Source organism: Antrostomus carolinensis, unplaced genomic scaffold, assembly GCF_000700745.2.
Source record: "Antrostomus carolinensis isolate BGI_N321 unplaced genomic scaffold, ASM70074v2 scaffold18266, whole genome shotgun sequence".
In the NCBI taxonomy this organism is placed as follows: domain Eukaryota; kingdom Metazoa; phylum Chordata; class Aves; order Caprimulgiformes; family Caprimulgidae; genus Antrostomus; species Antrostomus carolinensis.
The window spans coordinates 10,197-32,311 of NW_010319979.1; the positions used below are offsets into that span (position 1 = coordinate 10,197).

Consider the following 22,115-nt stretch of genomic DNA (forward strand, 5'->3'; position numbering starts at 1 on the left):
AAAAGGTTCCTGACCCTTTTGAAGCCAGCTCATAATTCTCAGATATTTGATTGAGGTCAGATTTTCATATAAAATGTCTGTAATTTTATTGAATGTAAGGATAGATGAAAAATAATGGAGATAAGACCTTACTGCTTAGAAATAGTTACTTGATATGAGGTACTTGATAGTTCCTCTATGAACAGAAACATAGTCCTTCTCAGTTTTGGGCCTAGTGTGGCAAGCTCCTGATCCTTCTCAGCTCCATTGGTGTTAGTGGAAGCTGACCTCACATTTTGACAATTAAAGGTAAAAAAAAAAAGATGTGCACTCACTGTGCTGCTAACCTTGAGTTTGTTAAGGTTTAAACAAATTTTAGAAAGGTGTTTTAGTTATCCCTTGTTATACACGCTGTAGAAGTGGCAGTACTCTGGTGCTGATAGCACAGTTTATATTAACTTAGCATGGGATTTCTCTTAATCAGTTAGAGAATTGATTTTTAGATACGCAGTGGACCATACTAAACTGTAAAGAGATTTTTTTTTTTTTTTGTTACAATTCTAAAAGACCTGAAGCGTTCTTTATAAAACACAACAGCCAAAACAATTTGCTGTTTTCTTAGGTGTTATACAATTTGTAGCTTATTTTCTTATGGTATTTTTCTTGTCTTTCTATAGGGCTGAAAGACACACAGGAGTCTTCATGGATATAGTTGATACATTTAACCATTTAATTCCTACTGAACACTTAGATGATGCCCTATTTCTAGGATCCAACCTGGAGAATGAAGTCTGTGAGGATTTTAGTACAAGTCAAAATGTCTTAGAGGATTCGTTGAAGAACATGCTCAGCAATAAGGATCCTATGCTAGGATCTGCAAGTGCCCAGTTCTGTTTGCCTGTTTTGGATAGCAATGATCCCAATTTCCAGATGCCTTGTTCAACAGGTAAATCTTACGATTTTTTAAGATTACAGTTTAAAATACAGTTATACTCTAGTACCAACCCTTTTTCGTAATGTAGAAATAATAATTTGGGATTTCTGTCTACTTCCTGCCCTTCCTGTTGCACTGCTTACATGCCTGGCATGTAAGCTAACGTGCAGTTCTTTTTAACTTCATCACGTAACAATAGAGGAGGGCTTCTAATCTTGGATCAGAAGTAATTTAGGCTGTCTTGAGTCTGCGTAAATTATTCCCACTTAAAGTCGTGATTTGTTTAGTGTAAGTACTGTACTTGACCAGTGAAGTTGCTAGTTGTCTTAAAAAAAGTGGTAATTCCAGATCAGCAGTAGGAGCATACAGGTTGCACAAATTACTGCTCTGACCTCAGGGTTATTCTGTTAGTGCTAGGTGTTCTAGTACTGAGCTGATACTGGATTCTGGGTGCTTTGCTTTGGGTGGCTTCAAACAAAACCTTTAATGATGATACAGTTCCTTTTTACTGTTTGGAAACATTTGAATTTGAACCAGTTTTGAGCAAAGTTTTACATAAAAATAATCTTAGGAGTTATGGAGTACTTTTGGAATACATAAAAAAAAAAAAAGGTGATCCAGTCCCTAAAATTATTTATATTGATGCATAGTTGGAATAATTACACTGAAATTGGTGTAAGAGAAAAAAAAAAATACGCTATGCTTAATAGAATTGTGGGTGTTTTTTTTTAATTTGACAAGGAGTTTAAAAAAAATATATTTAGGTTCATTATAGAAAAGTGTTATAGATTACTGGAGATAACTTTGATTATATCAACATTTAATTTTTTTCTAGTAACTTTTATGAGCTGTTTCTGAAAATCTTGATAATTTTCTTATATAATATGTATTTTGTTTGTACTAACAGACTAAATTCTCACCTTCACTAAATTAAGTGGTATTACAACATGGAGAACCGTAAATCAAAGATAATATTGACTGAGGCAATGAAAAAGTGAACTGCAAAGCCAGAACTTTCTTACTACTGCTTTAGTAGAATATTATTTGAGGCCACCCTTAATGCTTTTGTTTATTCTTGCTGTAGTCCCTATCCTTAAGACTTTTTTGTCTGTAACCTACCAAACAAAATTATATCACTCCTAATGTGCCTACGGATGTACAATGTATACAACTAAACCATATTCCTCCTCTCTAAATTTTTTATTTCCTTCTGGTAAAGCAGTGATGTAGATTCTTGTTTCTCACCACATCTTACATACCCTTCAGTAAACCTATACTGAATCTACAGTTTTTTAATTAACTCATATGGTATAGCTGGATATTTTGGAAGTTATGGGGAGACTTTGGGGAGCTTTTTGGCACACTAATTGGATATTTCTCTTACAAGGGATCAGCAGTGCAGTAATTAATATTATTGATGGTTAAATAATCACAATTAATTTTTAAAGTTGCTGTCCATAAGTGAGCTAACTTATTTACTTGGGGGCTACTATTTCAGGCTGTCTGAAGACTTAGGGAATCAAAACCAATATGATTTATGCTGGGTTAATGAATTTAGGTTTGTTTGGTTTTGGTTTTTTTAATCTGAAAGCAAGAGCAGAGCCACATTTTAGTAAGTAAATTAAAGCATGGAATTTGGAATTAATGCAGTAGGTATCCAGAAGGACATGAAATATTTTTATTGTTGCTTGCTCTTTATAGGTCTTGATAAGAACCATCCTTATTCTGAGATTGTAGGACTGTATTATGTATTCATATTTTTTTTTAGTTGAGACTAATGATTATCAGTTTGAAGCAAAGTTTCTTTGCTTGTCTTTCTGCCTTGAGTATTCGTATAACTCATGATTTATGTAATTTGTCTGAGACTGTTGGTGATCTAACACTACTTATGTAGTCATCTGGTAAGAATGCAGTCATGAGTGATGATAGTACCTTTGGTAAGAACTACCTATATAAAAGCTGTTTTTTTCCAGATAGTATGCATGAAGGCTTATCTCTACACCAAGATCAATTTGTCTAAAAAAGAAAAAAGCATAACTTTTCCCCACAAAACTTGCCTTACTTACGTCCTTAGAGCTACACCACCATTGATGTGTCGTACAGAATGATAGTTTGCTGTATTCTGGTTCTTCCAGTTCTTTTTTCCCCCCCTCTGTGTAGGATCTCGCTATTAATTTGTTCTGCATTAAAGCAGTATGGTAACAGAATGGTTGACTGTTGGCTCTCCTCTTAACCTTTCATAAGGGTTAGAAGCATACCTAGAAAACTGTTTTCAGTAAGGTTTTCTAGGTTTAGATACCTTTGTTGTTACAGAATCACAGAATGGTTGAGGTTGGAAGAGACATCTGAAGGTCATCTAGTCCAACCACCCTGCTCAAGCAGGGACTCCTAGAGCACATGAACCAGGATTTTGTCCAGATGGTGTTTGAGTATCTCCAGGGAGGGAGATTCCACAACCCCTCTGGGCAACCTGTTCTAGTGCTCAGTCACCCTCACAGTAAAGAAGGTTCTTCTTTATGTTCAGGTGGAACTTCCTATGCTGCAGTTTATGCCCGTTGCCTCTCATCCTATTGTTGGGTGCCGATGAGAAGAGTCTGGCCCCGACCTCTAGACACTCTCCCTTTAGAAATGTAAAGCAGGATAACACCTAGGAAATACTGAAATGCTAGATGGTGGTGTTTCTTAACACTTGATTTCATTCCTGAAGAAAAGAGTCATTTTTTTTCCAGAGGCACAAATTTATTTACCACAATTTATTTTAGACCTTCAAACAGTATTTTGCATAACCCATGCTTAGACCATGGAATGGTTTAAGAAAAGGACCAGAATGCTCATGGCAATTAGTTCAGAGGGCTGGCAAAGGAAAGATTATCATACTTGCTGCCCCATGAATGCACTCTGTTCTGTCCGGTTTTTAAAATGGTAAAGAGTTCATGCTGCAGCTTATTTGATTGCTGTGAGCAAGCTGAAGAGATAAAGGTAAAAATAGGAGGTAATTTGGCTAAAATGGTATTAGATCTCATAGATGAAATGGAAGAGCAGAAGGCATGGCTCACTAATACTTCTTTCAAACCTGGTTTGAGCAGAGTTCAAGAGTATTTGTAAACCTATACACAAAACAAGATACTATTTTTATATTCCTTCAACCCAAAGAATTTGTACCATGTTCTAACTATGAAATTTCTGATGTGAACACAAGTATGTGTGAGTGACAGAAGCTTTGAGAAAGACTTGTTTCAGGCCTGCTTACCCACATACCAAATGTCTCAGCATCATGACAGCATTTTCTCTGCTTTACTTTGGAGGTCAGGTCTTTTTGTCTAAGAACCCCTTCTCTCTTGTTCTTGAATTGGTTTTGAGTATGGGTTTGTTTTCTGCTCTTTTTTCTTACTGCTGCATTGATATTCGTTCTTGTTGGGCGTTATTTGCAGGCCTAATCCAAAGTTATTACTCATCAACATTGCATCTGTCTTGCACAGCTTTAGGGTTTATATTGCACATCATTCACCATGAACTAAGCTTTTGGTTAATACTAAGCTCTTTTTATGGTGAGTTATCAGTTAATCTGACTGTATGTGATGGATACTGGTAGCAGTTGGTTGTATGTCCTTGAAACAGTTCAAGTACTTCTCTATAAGATAGAAACACATTTTTTTTTGTGAATTGAAGTTTGATCTCCAGTCACTGCTTGTTAGAGGCATCTTACCTAGAAAATGCAAATTTTGTAAGTTGGATTATAAATGCTTCTCTTGGGGAGAATGGTAGCATAGAATGGTTTGGGTTGGAAGGGACCTTTAAAGGTCATCTAGTCCAACCCCCCTGCAATAAGCAGGGACACCTTCCACTAGATCAGGTTGCTCAGAGCCCTGTCCAGCCTGACCTTGAACGTTTCCAGGGATGGGGCTTCTACCACCTCTCTGGGCAACCTGTTCCAGTGTTTCACCACCCTTATAGTAAAAAATGTCTTCCTTCTATCTAGTCTGAATCTGCCTTCTTTTAGTTTAAAACCATTTCCCCTTGTCCTATTGCAACAGACCTTGATAAAAAGTCTGTCCCCATCTTTCTTATGAGCCCCCTTTAAGTATTGAAAGGCCACAATAAGGTGTCCCCTAAGCCTTCTCTTCTGTGGGCTAAACAACCCTGACTCTCTTAGCCTGTCATCATAGGAGAGGTGTTCCATCCCTTTGATCATCTTTGTGCCCCTCCTCTGGACCTGCTCCAACAGGTCCGTGTCTTTCTTGTACTGAGCATCTCATAGTCAGCAGTACAGGTGTATGACAAATAGCAAGGAGCACGAGAATGGATGTCTGTTGCTCATCTATTGATGGGAAGAGCTATATCTGTACCAATAAAGGAGTCTCATGTTCGTATCTTGGCCTGAATGCAGTTTGTGGTGGATCTAAATGGTTTCTTCAGTTAAATGACATTGTTGGTCTTTGTCTACTTGGTGAGCTTGCTCTGTAATTAACACTGTGTAATAGAATGGGGTCATCTTGTTCAGCGTTAATTGAACTGTTACATGTTTGAAGAAGACAAGAAGATTCTTTCCAGGTGATCCTGGTATGGGCTTTGGGAAATAACTCTTTGACTCTCTCACAAGCTGGAAAGGGTATAGGTCACATTAACAGATGCGATGCTTAAATCCTTTTAGAATATGTTTGTGGAGTGACTACTAAACTGTAAAGATGTAGTTGGGTTGCTGGTTTGTGGGGTTAGAGTGAGCAGATTGCTGCTCTTACAGCACAGTTAGGAGGTTTTCAGTGAATCAAAGTACAAGCTTTTCACAGATCTTATTATTCACTGCAGCTCATATGAGCTTAGCAGTAATGGAAGGCATTTACTGTCTTGAAGTTGGTACTAGCAGAAAGATCTAGCGTGGAAAGTGGAAGCTGATAGAACTGCTCTCTTTGCCAGTTAAAGGACAGAATTTGACAAAAGGAGGCTTTTGAGAATTAAATTAAACCCAAGTTCTTGAAACTGTCAGAAGTGTCCCATATCATGTTTTAGGTGTCTCTGTGTTTCTATCAGTGTGGTCTTGCAAGAACCAAGATAGGAGGGTAGATTAAGTAGAACAGCTCTTGGGTGTCTTTAACCTTTTGGGTGGTGTTTGTAGGTGTGGATGTGTGGTTTTGGTGTGGGTTTGTTTTTTTTTTTGTTTGTTTGGTTTTTTTTGTTTGTTTGTTTGTTTTTGTCTGTTTTTTGTTTTTGTTTTTCTAACTTTCCAAGCAATTTCTTGGTTGAAAGCAGAAACTGAAGTTTAGGATATGACATAGCTCTTGAGAGCAACATCTTTTTTTCAACTTTGAATGGTACCCTAGAGATAGGTTTTCTGTTTTGTTCTGTTATTTCTTGGTGGAACACATGGTGGAAGCTTATCCACTAATTTTATGACCTTGCAAGCCTAGCATGTCAGACTGGTCAGATGCCAGTGAACTAAATAACCAACATTCATGGTCCATTGGTATTTCTTGGCTATCATGAATTCTGTAGCTTTTTAGGATGTCATTTACTGGAGCAGTTTGGTTTATTATACATGTAATAGAGGGAATGGAATTTGAATTGTGTATCATCTAGAGACATTTCTGCATTTCATAAGCAGTAATTTTGAATGTAACCTTCAGATTGCAACCCAAAATTGTGTCTATGGTTATTTCTCTCAGTTTTCTTACTTCTTTATGCCTTGCTTGCTCCAAGCTATCCACGTGAACAGTCACACAGTATCTTGTGACCAAGGTAGTAACTTTCCAGTATAAATTTAATTTACTATATTGATACTACAGTGAGAACTTGGAGAATGTTTATTTTGTACACCTTGCTGTTTGTAGGTAACAAACTACCAGTTTTCTCCATTTTAGGTCCTTCTGAAGACTTTAGTTATTTATTATTTTGGAACAGTTTTATGGATGGAGAGAGGTTGGATCTGTAATAGGATTTGCAAGGCAGTTTGTGTTTACGAATCACAGAGCTCATCTAAAGGCTCTCTTCTTAATAAAGTAACTTAATTTGATTTAAAGTGCTTGGTTTGATGCTGTTTTTACTTTGTTGTGGGAATTTGTGCTTTACTACTGTTTATTTCCAAGGTAACAGACACCTGTGGCTGAAGAACCATAAATTGGTAGCCCTGCGATGCAACTCCCATCTTTTTTTAAAACAGGGATTCAGTCCCCTGTCAGGATACATACTGTATTAGGTTTATTAATCCTAATTGATCTTCATATGTTTTTATTCTAAAGACAGGAAAAATCCCTCTTTACAATTTAGAGATTAATGGAGAATGGGAGTAAATGTTTAGTTAGTATTTCACATGATACTTACTGTGTTTCTTTTCTTGCATTGGACGCTACTCGCAGGCAAATTCTCAGTTAAATGCGTTACAGGCTTACAGGAAAGCTTTCATAAAACAGTTAAATTTTGGTGTTTTCTTATGTAAAAATGAGTCAGTAGCACAGCACAGTCATTTTGAAATTGAAGTACTTTGCAAATAATGGAGAAACTCAAAATATTAAGTTGAAGGCCAGTAGTGCCTCTTCAAGTATAAGTACATAGAATGTGATTAATGTTTTCCTTATTTGCAGCTCGTTCAGTTGTACGCTGGTGTACAACTTTTCTATTCATATAGATTTCTTCCTTATTTTTTCCTTTCTTCTATCTTTTACCCTTCTATCTTAACTTTCTATATTTATTACTGAGATAATATTTATATATTTATTGCTAAGATCATCTATATATCTTTTTAGTTCTGTTTGGTTGTGCTTTTGTTGGTTTAGTGGTGTTTCTCTGCCTGCACTTCCCTTTCATAATTTCCTAGTCTCCTCTGTATCTATTACTGTTCTCTGTCACTTTTTCTCTTCCCAGCAGGGTCTGTGTCGAATGCTTCTCATCCTGGGGCCTCATGGGGCTGTACTAGCTGAGTTGTAGCTCAGGTGGTTTGAAATTAGCAAGATTCTGTGCTTCAAATCCCTCTGTAAAATTAAAGCTACAGCACAGAGTCTTGTAAGTATGAAAATACTTTAATTCTCATATTCCAAACTGTCTATCAATAGTAGACTGAACGTGTTCCTTTTGTTATTAATAAAGGAGGATATGTAAATACAATAAATTGAGAAAGAACATTGTAAAACCTGAGGCTCTAATGGCAGCCCTGAAATCTGCTCCAGAGCTGTTTCAGAAGTTGTCTGGGTACTTTTTATTTCTTCTGTTGTCTTCAGTAGTTGGTTTTATACTGAAGAAACAGAAGAAGATCTGAAAGGAATCTCCTTTGTCACAGTCTGTTCCCAAATACCAGTTCCATGTTTTGTAGGAACATTTTTTAATGAGAACGCTAATACCAAAGTGCAGAGCTGTTGTGAGGACATAGTCTTTGAGGACATGGGAATGGGTGGCCAGAGTTAGGGTGAGGGTCCATCTCGGTTCAGTTTTTCATTTTGGACAATGGCCAGTATTAGACATTTAGGGGAAAATAAAGTCTAACAGGGCAGTTATGATGTCATCTTTTTTGCCAGTCCTTTTTTCCAGTGTGTAACTTACAGCAAATAAGTGATGAAGGAACGTTTGGATGAGTGGAGTAAGACCAGCATTATCAGTCCTTTGCAGCTTGTGTGTGATATCTGTGTATGTATGTACACATGCACCGGGTGTAAGGGGGACTCTGTGGTTTGGAAAACAAAAGCTGTCAGTAATTTCTGGAAACATACTTTTCCTGTAAAATGATACATACAATGTAGTAACTAAAAATTGTGGTTAAAATAAAATGAGTAATGATAAGTTGTCAGCTCAAGAAGCTCCTAGCTATCATCTCCTTGTGGCCATCTAATTATGGAGGTCCAGATTACTTGGTGCAAAGGACAGCCCTCCTTAAGAGGCTGTTTAAAACCTTTCTGGTATTTGAACTTAAATTAACAGGTTGTTTGATTGGTGGTTTTTTTTTTTTTTTTTAGTTCTCCATGACAGATGATTGTGGCTTGAATTACAGTCTTGATAGACTTGATTATTCATCACTGTTTGTCTTTAGTAGTGTTTTACAGCTTCCAATTTTTGCTGCTTTAAAAGTATGCTTATTATTGTAGTGCCTTCACAAGAGCATTATTTTTTTAAGTTGCAGTAACATCAGACTTGAAGAGGAGCAGGACTTGACAGATTTTCCTTAGACAGTAAAAAAAATTCTAACAACTTTTAATTTCTATTAACTTTTCACTTATTTTGATTTCTAAGATAAATTTATTAATTTTAATCAGTTTTAAGTAAGCAATTGTTAGAAAATTTTAGGTATCTTATTTCTGTCATGTGAGTTAGTTTATCTTAAAAACACTTCTAGGTAAATACCTGAAGAGTGAAAAATAGGAATACATGGTTGTTTGGAGTCTGTGTTGTATTTGTCAGACCCTCCTACATGTTTTGTAAAATCACTTGGGTGTTTGGCTTGATCTCACAAATTTCGCATCCCACAGGGACCAGGATTCATTAATCATACATAGGATCTTGGGATAGGAGAGGCTTCCATTGCAGAACCAAACTTAGAGAAAGTGAGGAAAATGGCTGGTACAGTGGCCTGACTGCCTCTTAGGAAACCTATTTTCAGCAGCAACCTCTGGGATCCTTCTCAGGTTAGTGGAGGATAGGAATTCAACAAAGACAATGTTCTCTGACTCTGCTGGGAGACTAGTGCATGCTGCACTCAATACCCTTCCAAAAAGGGGTTGCAGATGCAGATATGTGATGTGGGTGGGACTTAGAGTTTTGAAACTGTACCCTGTGAGAAAACTGAGTTTTAAAACTCTGCACTTCTGGATCAGCTCTTTCTGCTGTTTTTTACCTTTCTTCACTTTTTCTTAGGTGGGAAGGGACAGTGAGGGACAGCTGATCCTATAAGACTGGGAACCTTCCTGTGGCAAAAAACCCCCCAAAAAACAGTCCACCAAAAAGCTATAAGGACTATCTACAGAAATTTTAAGCTTTGGGTAATAGCTTCTTCCATACTGAAACTGCCTCACATGGGAATTTTCTGTCTTGCCTTTCTTCATTTTTCCCCCTTTTGTTTGTTTTTAGATGGCCAATTTATTTATTTTACCCTGTCTCTTCCCCTGTCTTACTCAGCATTAGCACTGCAACAGTTTTTTGTCATTTTAAGTTTTAGGCTTGCTCTTGCTTGTTTTTTCCAGTTACCGGTCTTGATGATATTATGGATGAAGAAGGAGTTAAAGAGAGTGTTAACGACACCATTGATGACGATGAGCTTGCTTTACCTAACAGGAATTTGAGGAGCCGTTGTGAAGAAACATCAGTCACATCACCAAGGAAATCACCACGGTTAATGGCACAAGGTGATCATTCAGTAGAGTATGTGGTGCTGCACATTTGAAGTCAATCGAATTTTTATAATCCTACCCCCACAACATTTATAAACTTAAAGGAAAGCTTTGCTATTGGTTGTGTGAATTCAAGTACAGACACTTCCTTTTTTTATGTACTGCAGCTAGAAGTCAGCATCCGTAGGTTACTACTCAGTTTGAATTCTTCGATAAATATCTTCCTTATGTATGTGATCCTTAAACTAATTTTTGAGATTTTGATCCTTTTACCTGTGTCAGATTAACATTGTGGTTCTTCACCAACAAAAGCATGTTGTATTTGCAAACAGCATTCGAATATTAGGTTGGCATATCTATTTCCAATTAATTTATTTTTTTTTTAATTTGTGTATTTCCTTTTTGTTTTATGTTAGCTCATCTTAATTGCAGTCATGAAGTCTTCCATCAAAATATTTAATATGCTTAATGAGTATTTTCATCAAATACTTAAATTCTGTGTGGTAGCTAATTGATTATGGTTAGGGTTTTTCTAACTTGTTGAACTGGTGGAGTTAATTGACAGCTCTGCTTTTTCCTCTTATACAGTAGACTGAGTTAAAAAGATAAAATGACTTAATGAGGAAGTCGGAATTTAAATAAGAGCCTGTGGTACAAAGCTGGTGAATGTGCTTTTTAAAAAGGCACTGGAATGGTTTCTTGTTTAGAAAATGTAAGAGATGTCATCAAGTGAGAATGTGCTGGATCGCAGATTCGTATGCTGTGTTCTCTATAAGCTTTGTAAACTTTACAGCTATACTTCTAATCACAGTATAACTTACTTGTGCAATTTTTACTCGAGGTAGAAAAAGTTGAGTGGTAGAAAAGTGAAAAGGGTTTTGATTGTCTTTTTATCATCACTTCTGTTTTATATATGCTATTCAGAACCTTTGTAGCCATTAGAATAATGAGATTTTATGTACAAATTGTGATAGTGTAAAATTGAAATGCAAATAATTTATAAATTTTAAAGGAGACAGCAGGGGGTTTTTACCAGTGGGGAAGTGTTTGGTGTTTTTTGTAGGGTTTTTTTGGTTGGTTGGTTTTGGGTTTTTTGTTTGTTTCTTATTAAGTTTACTAAACTACTAAGTTTTAAGTTTTCTTTGTGTCCAGTAAACTAAATCAGGCTAAATCAGTTCTATTTTAGGTAAGAATTTTCAAAGAGGGAGGATGCAGTATGGCTAAGACACTTTCTTTTTCCCTTCCTAGAACCAGTACGGAGTTTGCGACAGAGCACGCTAGCCAAGCGTTCGAATGTTGCACCTCTTGTTAGTACCAAGAAATCATCTGCAAAAAGTGGATCTGCTCCCAAAACCGGACAGAAACAAGAAAGAAGTCCAGCTAAAGAGACAGATGTTGCTGCGCCCTTGAAAACAGAACAGCCTAAAGAAGTCAGGCGTAGTACAAGGCGATCTGGACAGACAGAAGGAGTGGCCGCAGCAGTAACAGCATCCCGAAGTCATACAAAATGTCTTCCTGGTCCCGAAGAGGTGAATGAAATAAAGTCTGAAACCCCTGAGCAGGCAAAAGTTGAGGAAACATCCCAGGAGTTAAGCTGTGCTAATTTAGCAGGATCCTGTTCTCCTTTTCCTGGAGAAACAAAGGAAATAACAGAGGTTGCAGCAAAGACTGAATCTGGGAATGTTGAATCTGTTTGTTCAGTATCTGCAGATACTGAAATTACTGCAGTTAAAAATAAAGCAAATGATGCGATTGATTCAATGGGCTCTGAAACTTCTTCAGAAGAAAAGACTGAAAATAAAACAGAGGAATTGGAGAAGAAAACAGAAGAACATGATCAAAGTGGGTTAGCTGGAAAAGCTGATGATCCATGTAGTGCTTGTGTGAATCAAAGTGAAAGTTACGAGACCTTTTCAAATTTGTCCAGCTCTGTAGAGGGGGTTGATTGTAGTTTAGGTTCCCACAATGTGGAAGTTCCTGATGAAAATACATTGTCAGTAAAGGAATGCATAACAGAACCTGTAGATGATGACAAGGGAGTAGAGGAAACTGTAACTTCATCTGAGAAACTTTTGGACACTACGGAGTTGGATAATAAAGACTTGAAAAGCGGAGAGTTTACCTCTGCTGACCCAGGAAATAGCATTTTAGAAAGCACTGTTCTTGACCAAACAAGTCAAAATGTACAGCAGCAGATCAGCAGTACTAAAGGAGAAGGGTCTGAGGCATCAAAATTTCAGGATGATGATAAACAAATCAGCATCTCATCAAAATGTGAAAAGAATGTTAAGCCCCGGCATAGTAAACCTGTGATACAGAATAAGCAAAATCCGACTGCAGGTACTCAACAGAAGTCGGGTACAGCGCAGCAGGAAATAATGCGTTCAAGGACAAGAGCTGGTCTTACTGTTTCAGGTCTTCACAGTCCATCTTCAGCAAGTCTGAAGCGGAATGCAGATGAACAAGAGAGCCATCAGCATCCAAATAACCCAGTTAAAATTAGGAAGAAACAATCTGATCTGGGTTTGAAAGCAAAGAGCTGTGTTTCAAGGGTGACCATAAAAAAACAGAGCAATACAATGATGAAGAAAATACCCCGAGTCCAGGCTTCTGGGCAAGTACAGAAATCAGTTCAAAGAGCAAGTGAGAAATCTCCTACTCACCAAAGCTATTCTAAAGATACCCACCACTTTGTGCACTCATTGTCAGGGCATGCTTCAAGTCTTGGTCAGAAGCAAGCCCAGGGTCAGAAACACCAGCTTGCAACTGTGCTAAAAACAAATAGCTCCACAAAGGAAGAGGCAGAGATGAAAGATCCTCCTGTTGTAGAACATCTGAAGGAGGATGATAAAGAAAAAAACAAATCAAAAAGAATTGATAAGAATCTCCAGCCTCGCCAGAGAAGAAGTAGCAAAAGTCTTTCAGTTGATGAACCTCCGTTGTTCATTCCAGATAACATTTCAACTGTTAAACGGGAAGGCTTGGAACATATCTCTGCTAGTGAAAGCAAGTATGTTTGGGCGCCTAGCAAGCAGTGTGGCTTTTGCAAAAAGCCACATGGCAACAGGTGTGTGTGACTTTCTGTCTGAGGAATTTATTATTGGTCTCAGAAGATAATTTTTTTCCTTTCTTACTATGTGTTTCATACTGCTGGTGCCAAAACAAAAAGGCCTTATAATGGAAGCCTGTCTGTTATACTATCAGATTCCTTTGCACTCATACATGTTCATGGTTTTTTTTGTCTTCTAAAATAGAGCATTAGAAACTAGTTTGGCCAAAAATTTTTAACTATAAATGTTTCTATTATATGAATACATTTTTTTGATGAATGTGTAATTATGCTACACTATTAAAATGTGTACTTTAAACTTGACTTTTTTTCCACAGAAAAGAAATTAGACTAAGATGTCTGTGTTCCAGATTATTTCCTTCTTTCCAGAAACTCTTTAAGTTGAAGGATCACCATCAACCAAAAAAATCAAATAATTGTTTACATATGACTTTTATCTGGTAGAAGTGTGACTCTCAATACCTAGAGATTTGAGATTTCCTTTTTTCCAATTCATAAATCATTGCTGTGAGGCTTTCATGTAAGGGGAGTAATGAAGTAGTAGGGGATGAGTAGGAAGAACATCAGTCTCAAAAACACCTCTATAAAACTTACATATGGGCATATCTGAAATCGCCTTTAACTAAACTTAATTATGAGGTTGCATCTGAAGTTGAGAATGTCCCTCTGTGACAGAAATTATTCTTCTACACTGTAAGTGAACTGGAAAAGGCCATTGGGCCCAATCCAAGAATAAGAATTTCTTTATTACCACTTCTTATTTTCTGGATTTAATATCGAAGCATTTTTTGTAATTGCAGTTCTACCTGCCAGCTCTCTTTTTTTCTTCCACATTTCAAATGGAAGACATTTCTGATCAGTCCTTTGCTTATGCGAGAGAAATTTTTAATAGTAATTTCCAGCGACTGCACTTTAGAACTCCGTATATCAGAGTGAAATAGGGAACAATTATCTTTGGTGCCTGAGGTTTTTATAACATTCATTTGTATCTAACAAGAGCCCTTGTGAGTTTTATTGACTTACTTTATCATATTTGGAAAACAAATACGCAAAATTCATTTACTGTGCAGCTATTGCAACTGTATCAGTGTGGCCTGTTAATTAATCCTAGGTTTGCTCTGCCTGCTTGATGAGAATTACTTGATTGAAGGGGCACTCAAACTTAGTTCCTTGTGGTTTTGTTTTTTTAAAAATCCTTTTATTGTTAGAAGTGTCTCTTTAGCATTTGTGTCTCTATAATAGTGTTTAATTTTATGCAGTATGCCTTTCCTTAGTTTTTTTCTCCTGTATTACCACAGTGGTAGAAGTGTGTGGATAGCTTGTATTTCAGTGAACTGTTTAAATTCAGAAAGGCTGCTTCATGATATGAAAATGCTTCTGTGGATGTTTTATAAACAAAAAAATGCATATTTGGCATTTAAACTGCTTGATATCTATGAAAAATTCAGCTTTGGGTTGAACTCTTCCTGGGTTGTGGGGGTTTTTTTGGTATTTTTGCTAACATTTTAAATGTTCTATGGCTGTTCTGAATGTCTTGTTAGAATTCAGAAAGTCTTGATTTTTAATACTAAATTGATCTAACCAATACTGGGAATATATAGCAGTGAGGCAGAACTAAATCTGCTTATTTCAGGTTATAAAGTCAAAGTAATGCTACAGTAGATATACATACTATGCATTGATACAGGATGAAATGCAGCAAACCAGTTTTGCATAGGCCAGCTCTTCCTGCTGCTAGAAGAATAGTATGATGTATGGATCACTAGCTGAGGTCAGATAGAGAATGCCCATGAATTGCCACAAATGTTGATTACGGATATCCTCAACTTGGTAATCTTGTTAAGTTTCTTATTTTGTTTTGTTTTTTCATATGTCTGTGTTACAAAACTGTTGACATAACCAGCAGTTTCAGCAGAAAAGGATCAATTTGCTAAAGGTAGAAAGAGACTCAATACATAAAGACAGAATTTTTGTGTACAGAGTGTGACTGAGACACTAGTGGAGTGAGGAAGCTTGCAGTGTTGAGCCCTGTGCTTAATAATAGAAGACTTAAAACTACCAGTCCAGCACTTTTTATCATCACTGTTCTAAAAAATGAAGTTTTAATATGTTCACATTACTTTTATTTCGTAGTTGTATGCTGCAAATAAGAACTCAAACATTTCAAATTCACTTGATGTCACTAAGATACAAGAGGAAGCAAAACTCATCTCCCACATGTCTTGGTATTTTTGTACTTGTTTAATTATTGGTGCAAGAACAAGAAAGCGTTTTCAGTATAGTGGAAAAAAAAAACAAAGACAAAAACCCCAAATGACTTAACAACATGTTAAATTTTACTTTTGTCATTTGGAAAAACATCAAAACTATCAAAAATGACAATAGTGATTTTTTTTTTTTATATTAACTTTGTGGATTGCTTTTCAAGGAATTTTTGTTTCCCTTTTGTAATAGCATAGCTAGCCAGCCTGTTCATTGTATAGGAGAAAAGGAGAAAGTGAGACACAAATACTGTCAAATTGCAGTAAGTTCAACAAGTGACAAAGGCGGAGCAAAGATCTGAAACAATATTTGTGTTTGTATCCTGCTCTATGATTATTTAAACTTTGGAAATTTTTATCAATGCTATGGTACAAATTACTTGTAGTAAAAGAAATTGAACTGAAGTTGCAGCTCTGAGTTGGGATATAATGTGCGTAAGAGCTTTACAGTATATCATGTTAACAAAACTGCAAAATAGTAGTCATTTGAACTTTTTGTATTCCCTACAATAAATGCAAAGCCACTAACTTCTTTTTAATATAGTGCTAAGCTTGGAAAATTGATTCAGGTTGAAGATAACGTGTGGAGATCATTTCATCAGCCTTGTTTGTGTACAGAATCCCCAAAGGGGGATGCTTACGTAGGCCTTTCACAGCCCCAGAGTAATCTTACTGTGCCTGCTAGAAGGACAGTAGAAGGATGGTACTTGTGTCTTGTTTTGTTTCAGAATCGACACCTGAAAAATGGAGTAAATTTATATCTTTAGGAATAATTTGCTGACCACATTTAAAGTCAAAGTATTCTTACCTTGCACTGCAGATAGAATAGATTTGGCTGGAAAAGGATAAATCCTTTTTTAAAAATGCGACTCGTGTGATCAAAAATGTTTACAAGTTATAATGTGTATTGCTTTATAAGAGACATACCATTTTATTTGGGTTTTTTGTTGGGTTTTTTTTTTTTTTTTGGTTAATACATTTTCATTCTTCAGCACTCACAGACTGAAGTTACTACGTCAGCTTCTTAATGAGCTCAAGTGATGTTGAAAATATTAAGCTTTGTTACCAACAAGTTATTTTTCCTAAAGATAGATCAAAGATCTTTAAAAATAGTTGAAGAAAAACATAGTGTTTTATTTCTTGGCATAGAGCTAGGTGAAGATAGTAGCTCTGCAGAAATTGAGAAATCTGATAATGTAAGATTTCTTCTTGTATGCATCCTGCTGATGTCAAGGCTCATAGTGTAAGTTTTTCCAGTTTTCACTGTAGATGTTCAAGTTCTCTGCAGGCTGGAGGGCTGAACTCATTCCTTTCTTGGACAGACAGACAAAACCTAACTAACTTTTTTTTGAGATTGTCTCTCTTGTCTTTACTCTGATCCTCCAATTTCTCATTAAAAATTCCTAGTATGTAACTTGAGATATTCTGTTTCTAAGCAAATTTTATAGAAAGCATTATATCACAAGGGGAGTTTGTAACTTTAATTTGTTGCTGGTGACTTCCTCTTTTGATTTCTACAATTCTAGTAAGCTTTTTTTTTTAATAGACTGTGGGAGTTTGGACATTCTCTTTTGTTGTTGTGTGGGATTTTTTCTCTTGTTTTGCTTTGCTTGGGATTTGAACATACAGTTTGTGTGGTCAGACACAAACTGACCTTCTCAGAGCTCACAGAAAAATTAAGTGATGCAGGACCAGAGCTGTAGTTGGGCTCTTAACTCTGCTTTAATGTAGAGGAAAAGTTAGCAGTATTGAAAAAGACAATTAATTGGAAAGTGCAGGCGTTGGTTTAGCTAAGGTATAGTGGTCCTGACCTCTTGCATACACGTAATCACTAAAAAGCTTCTGCACAACTCTAATACAGAACATTACTTTGGCTGATGAATGAAGTTTAAAAAAATGTGATAAATGCTTTTTCCTGTAGTAAAGATTATTAGGACATTTGTTTTTTGATAATAGTGTTAATACTTCAGTAAACTATTTTGAAAGCAAGCGATAATATAACTTTTACAGCCCATACAAAAGAGAGTGATTGAGGAAGGAGGTTAAGACTCTGAATTTATAACCACCCTTAAGTTACACATGCATATTTGTTTAAGGGTAGATACATATACAGCAAATGATCGTTATTGTGACAACATTCTTCACAAGAAACAGTAATTAGAATAATTACGATGCCTTGGTGCTAGTACATGTTAATTGAATGGTATGAGTATGTTAAACTGTGTATTATGCAAGATGTCATCAATTTACAGTGACGGATGACGCTTCTAAGTTTTCTGCCTCTGTTACAGCTTTCTTCCACTCTGAAAAGCCTTGCAACATTAAAAATTGTCATCCATGTCCAGTCACAGCTGTATTGTAAGGTATAATTAAAGAATGGAAGGACTCCAGTGTGTTTTATATATTTACACTGTACCATTTAGGTTTTTTATGTGGATTATATTGCACTGCTGCAGTATTGGTAGGACTATTAAATAATACCAGCACCATTAGGGAATCGGGCAAATGGTGGAATTTCAATTTAGCATGAATTGTCTAAAATACGTACTTTTATAAAATATGTGTGTATATATGTAATTTATAAAATGTATGATCCTGATGCAAGATGCAACACACGTAGAATCCAGTGGTAATGGAGCTTCCCTTAATGATTTTTTTTTTTTTTTTCCAATTTGTGATTAATATTAGGAGGTGTATTGGATCCATTTTTTTCAGGATTTTGGGATGTTCAGTGTTGGGCACATTTCATGCATTCACCTCTACTTCAGAGAGCATAAGATAGAATTGCTTTTCTCCCTGTTTCTTCTTTTTTGGAGAGGTTCATGTAACATGAAAAACAAAGAAAATTGTGCCCTTAGGGGAAAAAAAGAAACTTATATTACAATAAAGATGGGTTATTGAAATTTGATACTTAGGTTATGTTTGCAGTGTATTTTTCCTATGTTGCAAATTCCGTGTAAAGAGATCTACTGGTATTATTTCTTTGAAGATAGGTTATTCTTGTTTCTGGAAGATCAAAACCTGAAAAATCATGTCACCTATGTTAGACTTGTACAAAAAGCAAACGAGAAACTGCCCATGTATACGTGTTCTGACAAGGTAGTGAATTTTTTATTTTTATTTTTTTTTGACAAACACTCATTTCACTGCAGCTTTGAATCAAGCCCATACTGCCTCACTGATGTGGAATATAGCCTAAAGCTGCTGTGAATATCTCTTCTACTAGTAATATCTTTAATAGCTGAAGGGAAAACAGTTGCCTGCGTGCAATGTCTCTGCTTTAACGTTGACTGGACTGTAGCATCAGTGCAGCTGAGACGTAGTTTTAATGTTAATACAAATTTACAGTAGATTTTATAGAAGATTGGTGAGCAGTGCCATTAAGAGGGGGGCAGAATGCAGATATGGGCCATGCTTTAAATCCTTAAAAAGTTCATGAACGGTAGTTTTACTCCTCTTAGGTGAGTTTAGGGTTAAGATGTTAGAATAGTTCAAATAATTAAAGTTTTGCCTTTTTTTGGTTAAGATTTGAGTCCTGTTGCAGTGGTTTCCCTGTGCTATGTACCACAAAGACAAAGGACTAAATAGAGGCAATTATTTCTGAAGTAAATTATTTTCTGTGACAATGCACTTTACTAATTAATCTTAAAATACTGCTTACTGTCCCACACTGAACTACTCTAGCAGTTCCCAATTATTACTAATTAATCTTAAAATACTGCTTTCTGGCCCACACTGAACTACTCTAGCAGTTCCCAATTTTTTGTCTTTTATTTTAGTCATAAGTATAGCTTTAAAACAATTGTTTTACGAATAAGATGGTTTCTGCCTATTTTATTTGTAAAGTCTTATTTCATAGTAATGGATTTCTCTGGAAACTTGCTTTTGTTACATAAATTTAATATATGTGAATTAATTTTAAAACGTGGTCTCTATATTTTGAAAATAAATTGTCAGGCCTCAGTTTTTTCATCTAACAGAATTTAATTTACTGCAAATAGCATAGAGAAAAACCTCACAATTCTAAGAGAGATTGTGGAAGGTTTGCATTAATTATTGTCTCTCTCTCTTTATGTATAATCTATTACTTTCTGATTTATTGACATGTTTTCGTGCCAGTGTGTGGACCAACAGGATTCTTTAAAAAAAATGAAACAATAACATGCTCTATGCAAAGGTCCCAATGTACTAGCGTAGTCTGCTGTCACCTGTTAGCTCTTTATAGGTTTTTCTTGAACAAAACTTTGTTTTTATATTAAAGTCCAGTGAAAGCAGTTGTATTATTGACTGTGGCATGATTTAATATTTTGAAACAAATTTTTCTTTCTCTTTCAGCTTTACATCTTCCAGTCCAGCCTTACAACATGGGTAAAACTCCTCCACTTCAAACATGAAGCAATCTACAGTCAGAAACTTTGGTGTTTTAATAGTCCAAGATATCAGAACCTCTTCAGTTACAACTCAGACAGCTGTGCAAGAGGACATCCTTGAAGCCAGGCTTCAGTTTCCCTTGACTCTTCTTTTTAGTCTTCGAGCATTGCCTGTTACCCAATTATAATGGCTGTTACAAATCGTAATTGTGTTTTTTGTGCAGATGAGTGAAACAGATAAAGATGTAAAAGTGGCCTTATGGTAAAAAGGATCATTTGTATTACTGATATCAAAATCAGTATGTTCTCTCCGAGCCTCAGAAGTCATAGTGTTGCAGTTGACTAGTGTGAGAAATCTAGTAGAAATAGTGAATCTTTTAGGCAGGTAGCACCAGTATTTTTATTACCATTTTATGTAATTAGGTTTAAGCAAGACAATTGTAAACACTACATTCTGTTTTGTAGTACAGGCTTCATGGACATTTCCTGATTATCTTTGTAGTATTAGTTCCTGAATTCTGAAGTTTTATTGTGTGTGTTTAAATACTGTGTAATTGAAACTTTATTGTGAAGACTGGAATGAAGCCAAGTGGATATTCAGTCTTCAGTAGTTTGCTTAAGATGGCTTGAATGACATCTGTCCATATTGGTTTATATTCTTAGGGAAGAATGATCTGTTTCTGAGGTGAATTCGCTATAGGTTTTTTACTTGACACCACCCCCCTCTCCCCCTCAATAGACCTGAAAATAAAGATGTAAGACAATGCCTTTCTGGTGCTTTACTCATCATACACTATCCTTTTTGTCCACTTACCATGTGTGAGCTAAGCTGAAGAATTTCATGTGCTGTCCATTTAAAGTTGAAGATGTGCAGCATCTTGTGTATTTTAGTCTTCGGAGTTCATCTCCACTTTTTTGCAAATTCAGTCTGATTTCTCAATAATCAAAATTTTGTTTTGATTGCTGAAGCTTACAGTCTGCCTTACTCATTTAACAAATGAGTCTCCAGTGCCTGAACAGGGAAGAAAATTCATATATTTGTAATAAAATTTCAAGTAGTAGTTGTGGCTTCAAGACAATATATTATTGGTTTCCTTCTGTTTTTAACCAAAGGCATTCATTCATGAGTACACTAAAATATCCTTTAACCAAGTGTATTCTTTGATCTTTCAACTCTGTAGAAACAAAATTTTATGCTTGGCATTTTTGTAACCAGTTTTGGTATTACCAAAGCTTTACTAATATTTTCTTGCCGTGGTGAGAGATGTATCCTATGTAAAGCATCCTCTCGTGGATCCCTGCAGTTCTGAAATAGGCTCTTACACTGTATTTCCTGCCATTATGTGTTTGGCTCTAGGCTCTCAGAAAGGAGCAATCATCTTTGTGTTAAAGTGCCATCACTCCTTTTGTTTTTCTGTTGTGTTTACGAATGTTATAGTATTACTCTTGTAAGACCATCAGAAGCAGTTGTCCCCTGATATTACCTTGTATCTTCATTTTGCTGGAACATGGATCTGAAAAGATTGAGGTAGTGACAAAATGTGAAGGAACCTCTGCCTTCCCAATTGAAACTACTAAATAGATGGGCAGATACTGTTTGCTAGTCACAACTAATACCAAAAATGTACTTGCAGCTCAGAGGAAAAAAAAATAAAAAGAGAAAATAGTTTTCTTTACAAACTGGATTAAAAAATGGTTTCTTCAAATCTAGCAAACAGCATCATAAGCTAGTGAAGCTGGAGATTACCTTTTTCTCAAACTGCCAGAGCTTTAAAGCTTCTCGCTTGTTTTGCAACAAGATGCTATTTACTTCAGCAGAATTTAATGCTGATTTATTTGAGTAAGCAAGAACAGAACATAAAGCCACAATATTTTGATATTTTCTTCTTTCTTGTGTTTCAAACATCTGTTAAATAGAACTTTAATCTCTTGAGATACCTTTAGTTTCTTGAATATAATACCTGCATCCAACATCTACAGTTCTGGTGAATGAGAGTGCCTTTAAGCAGGTTCTGTAATATTTATATGGTTTTGCAAAGTAGGTAAGTCAGTAAATAGCAGATCCTAGCCTTAATAAGAACATATGTACATTTAGGAATCATTTTCCTTAGAATCATCTTACAAAAGGGATTTATAAGATATTAAAGAAACCACAGTTACAGGTCAGTGATTTTTCTTGTTGAATCTATTGCTGAA

General features: G+C 35.9%; 1 protein-coding gene across 1 annotated transcript in view; it reads left to right on the forward strand.

The window, feature by feature from the left end:
- Nucleotides 1-681: 681 nt before the first annotated feature.
- PHF3 (PHD finger protein 3) overlaps nt 682-22,115 on the forward strand; it is a 40,336-nt gene continuing 18,902 nt past the window's right edge. The window contains exons 1-3 of the mRNA XM_010169466.2: nt 682-925; nt 10,072-10,233; nt 11,467-13,285. Of these exons, the coding sequence (XP_010167768.2) occupies nt 682-925; nt 10,072-10,233; nt 11,467-13,285 (2,225 nt within the window). The remainder of the gene's footprint in view (nt 926-10,071; nt 10,234-11,466; nt 13,286-22,115) is intronic.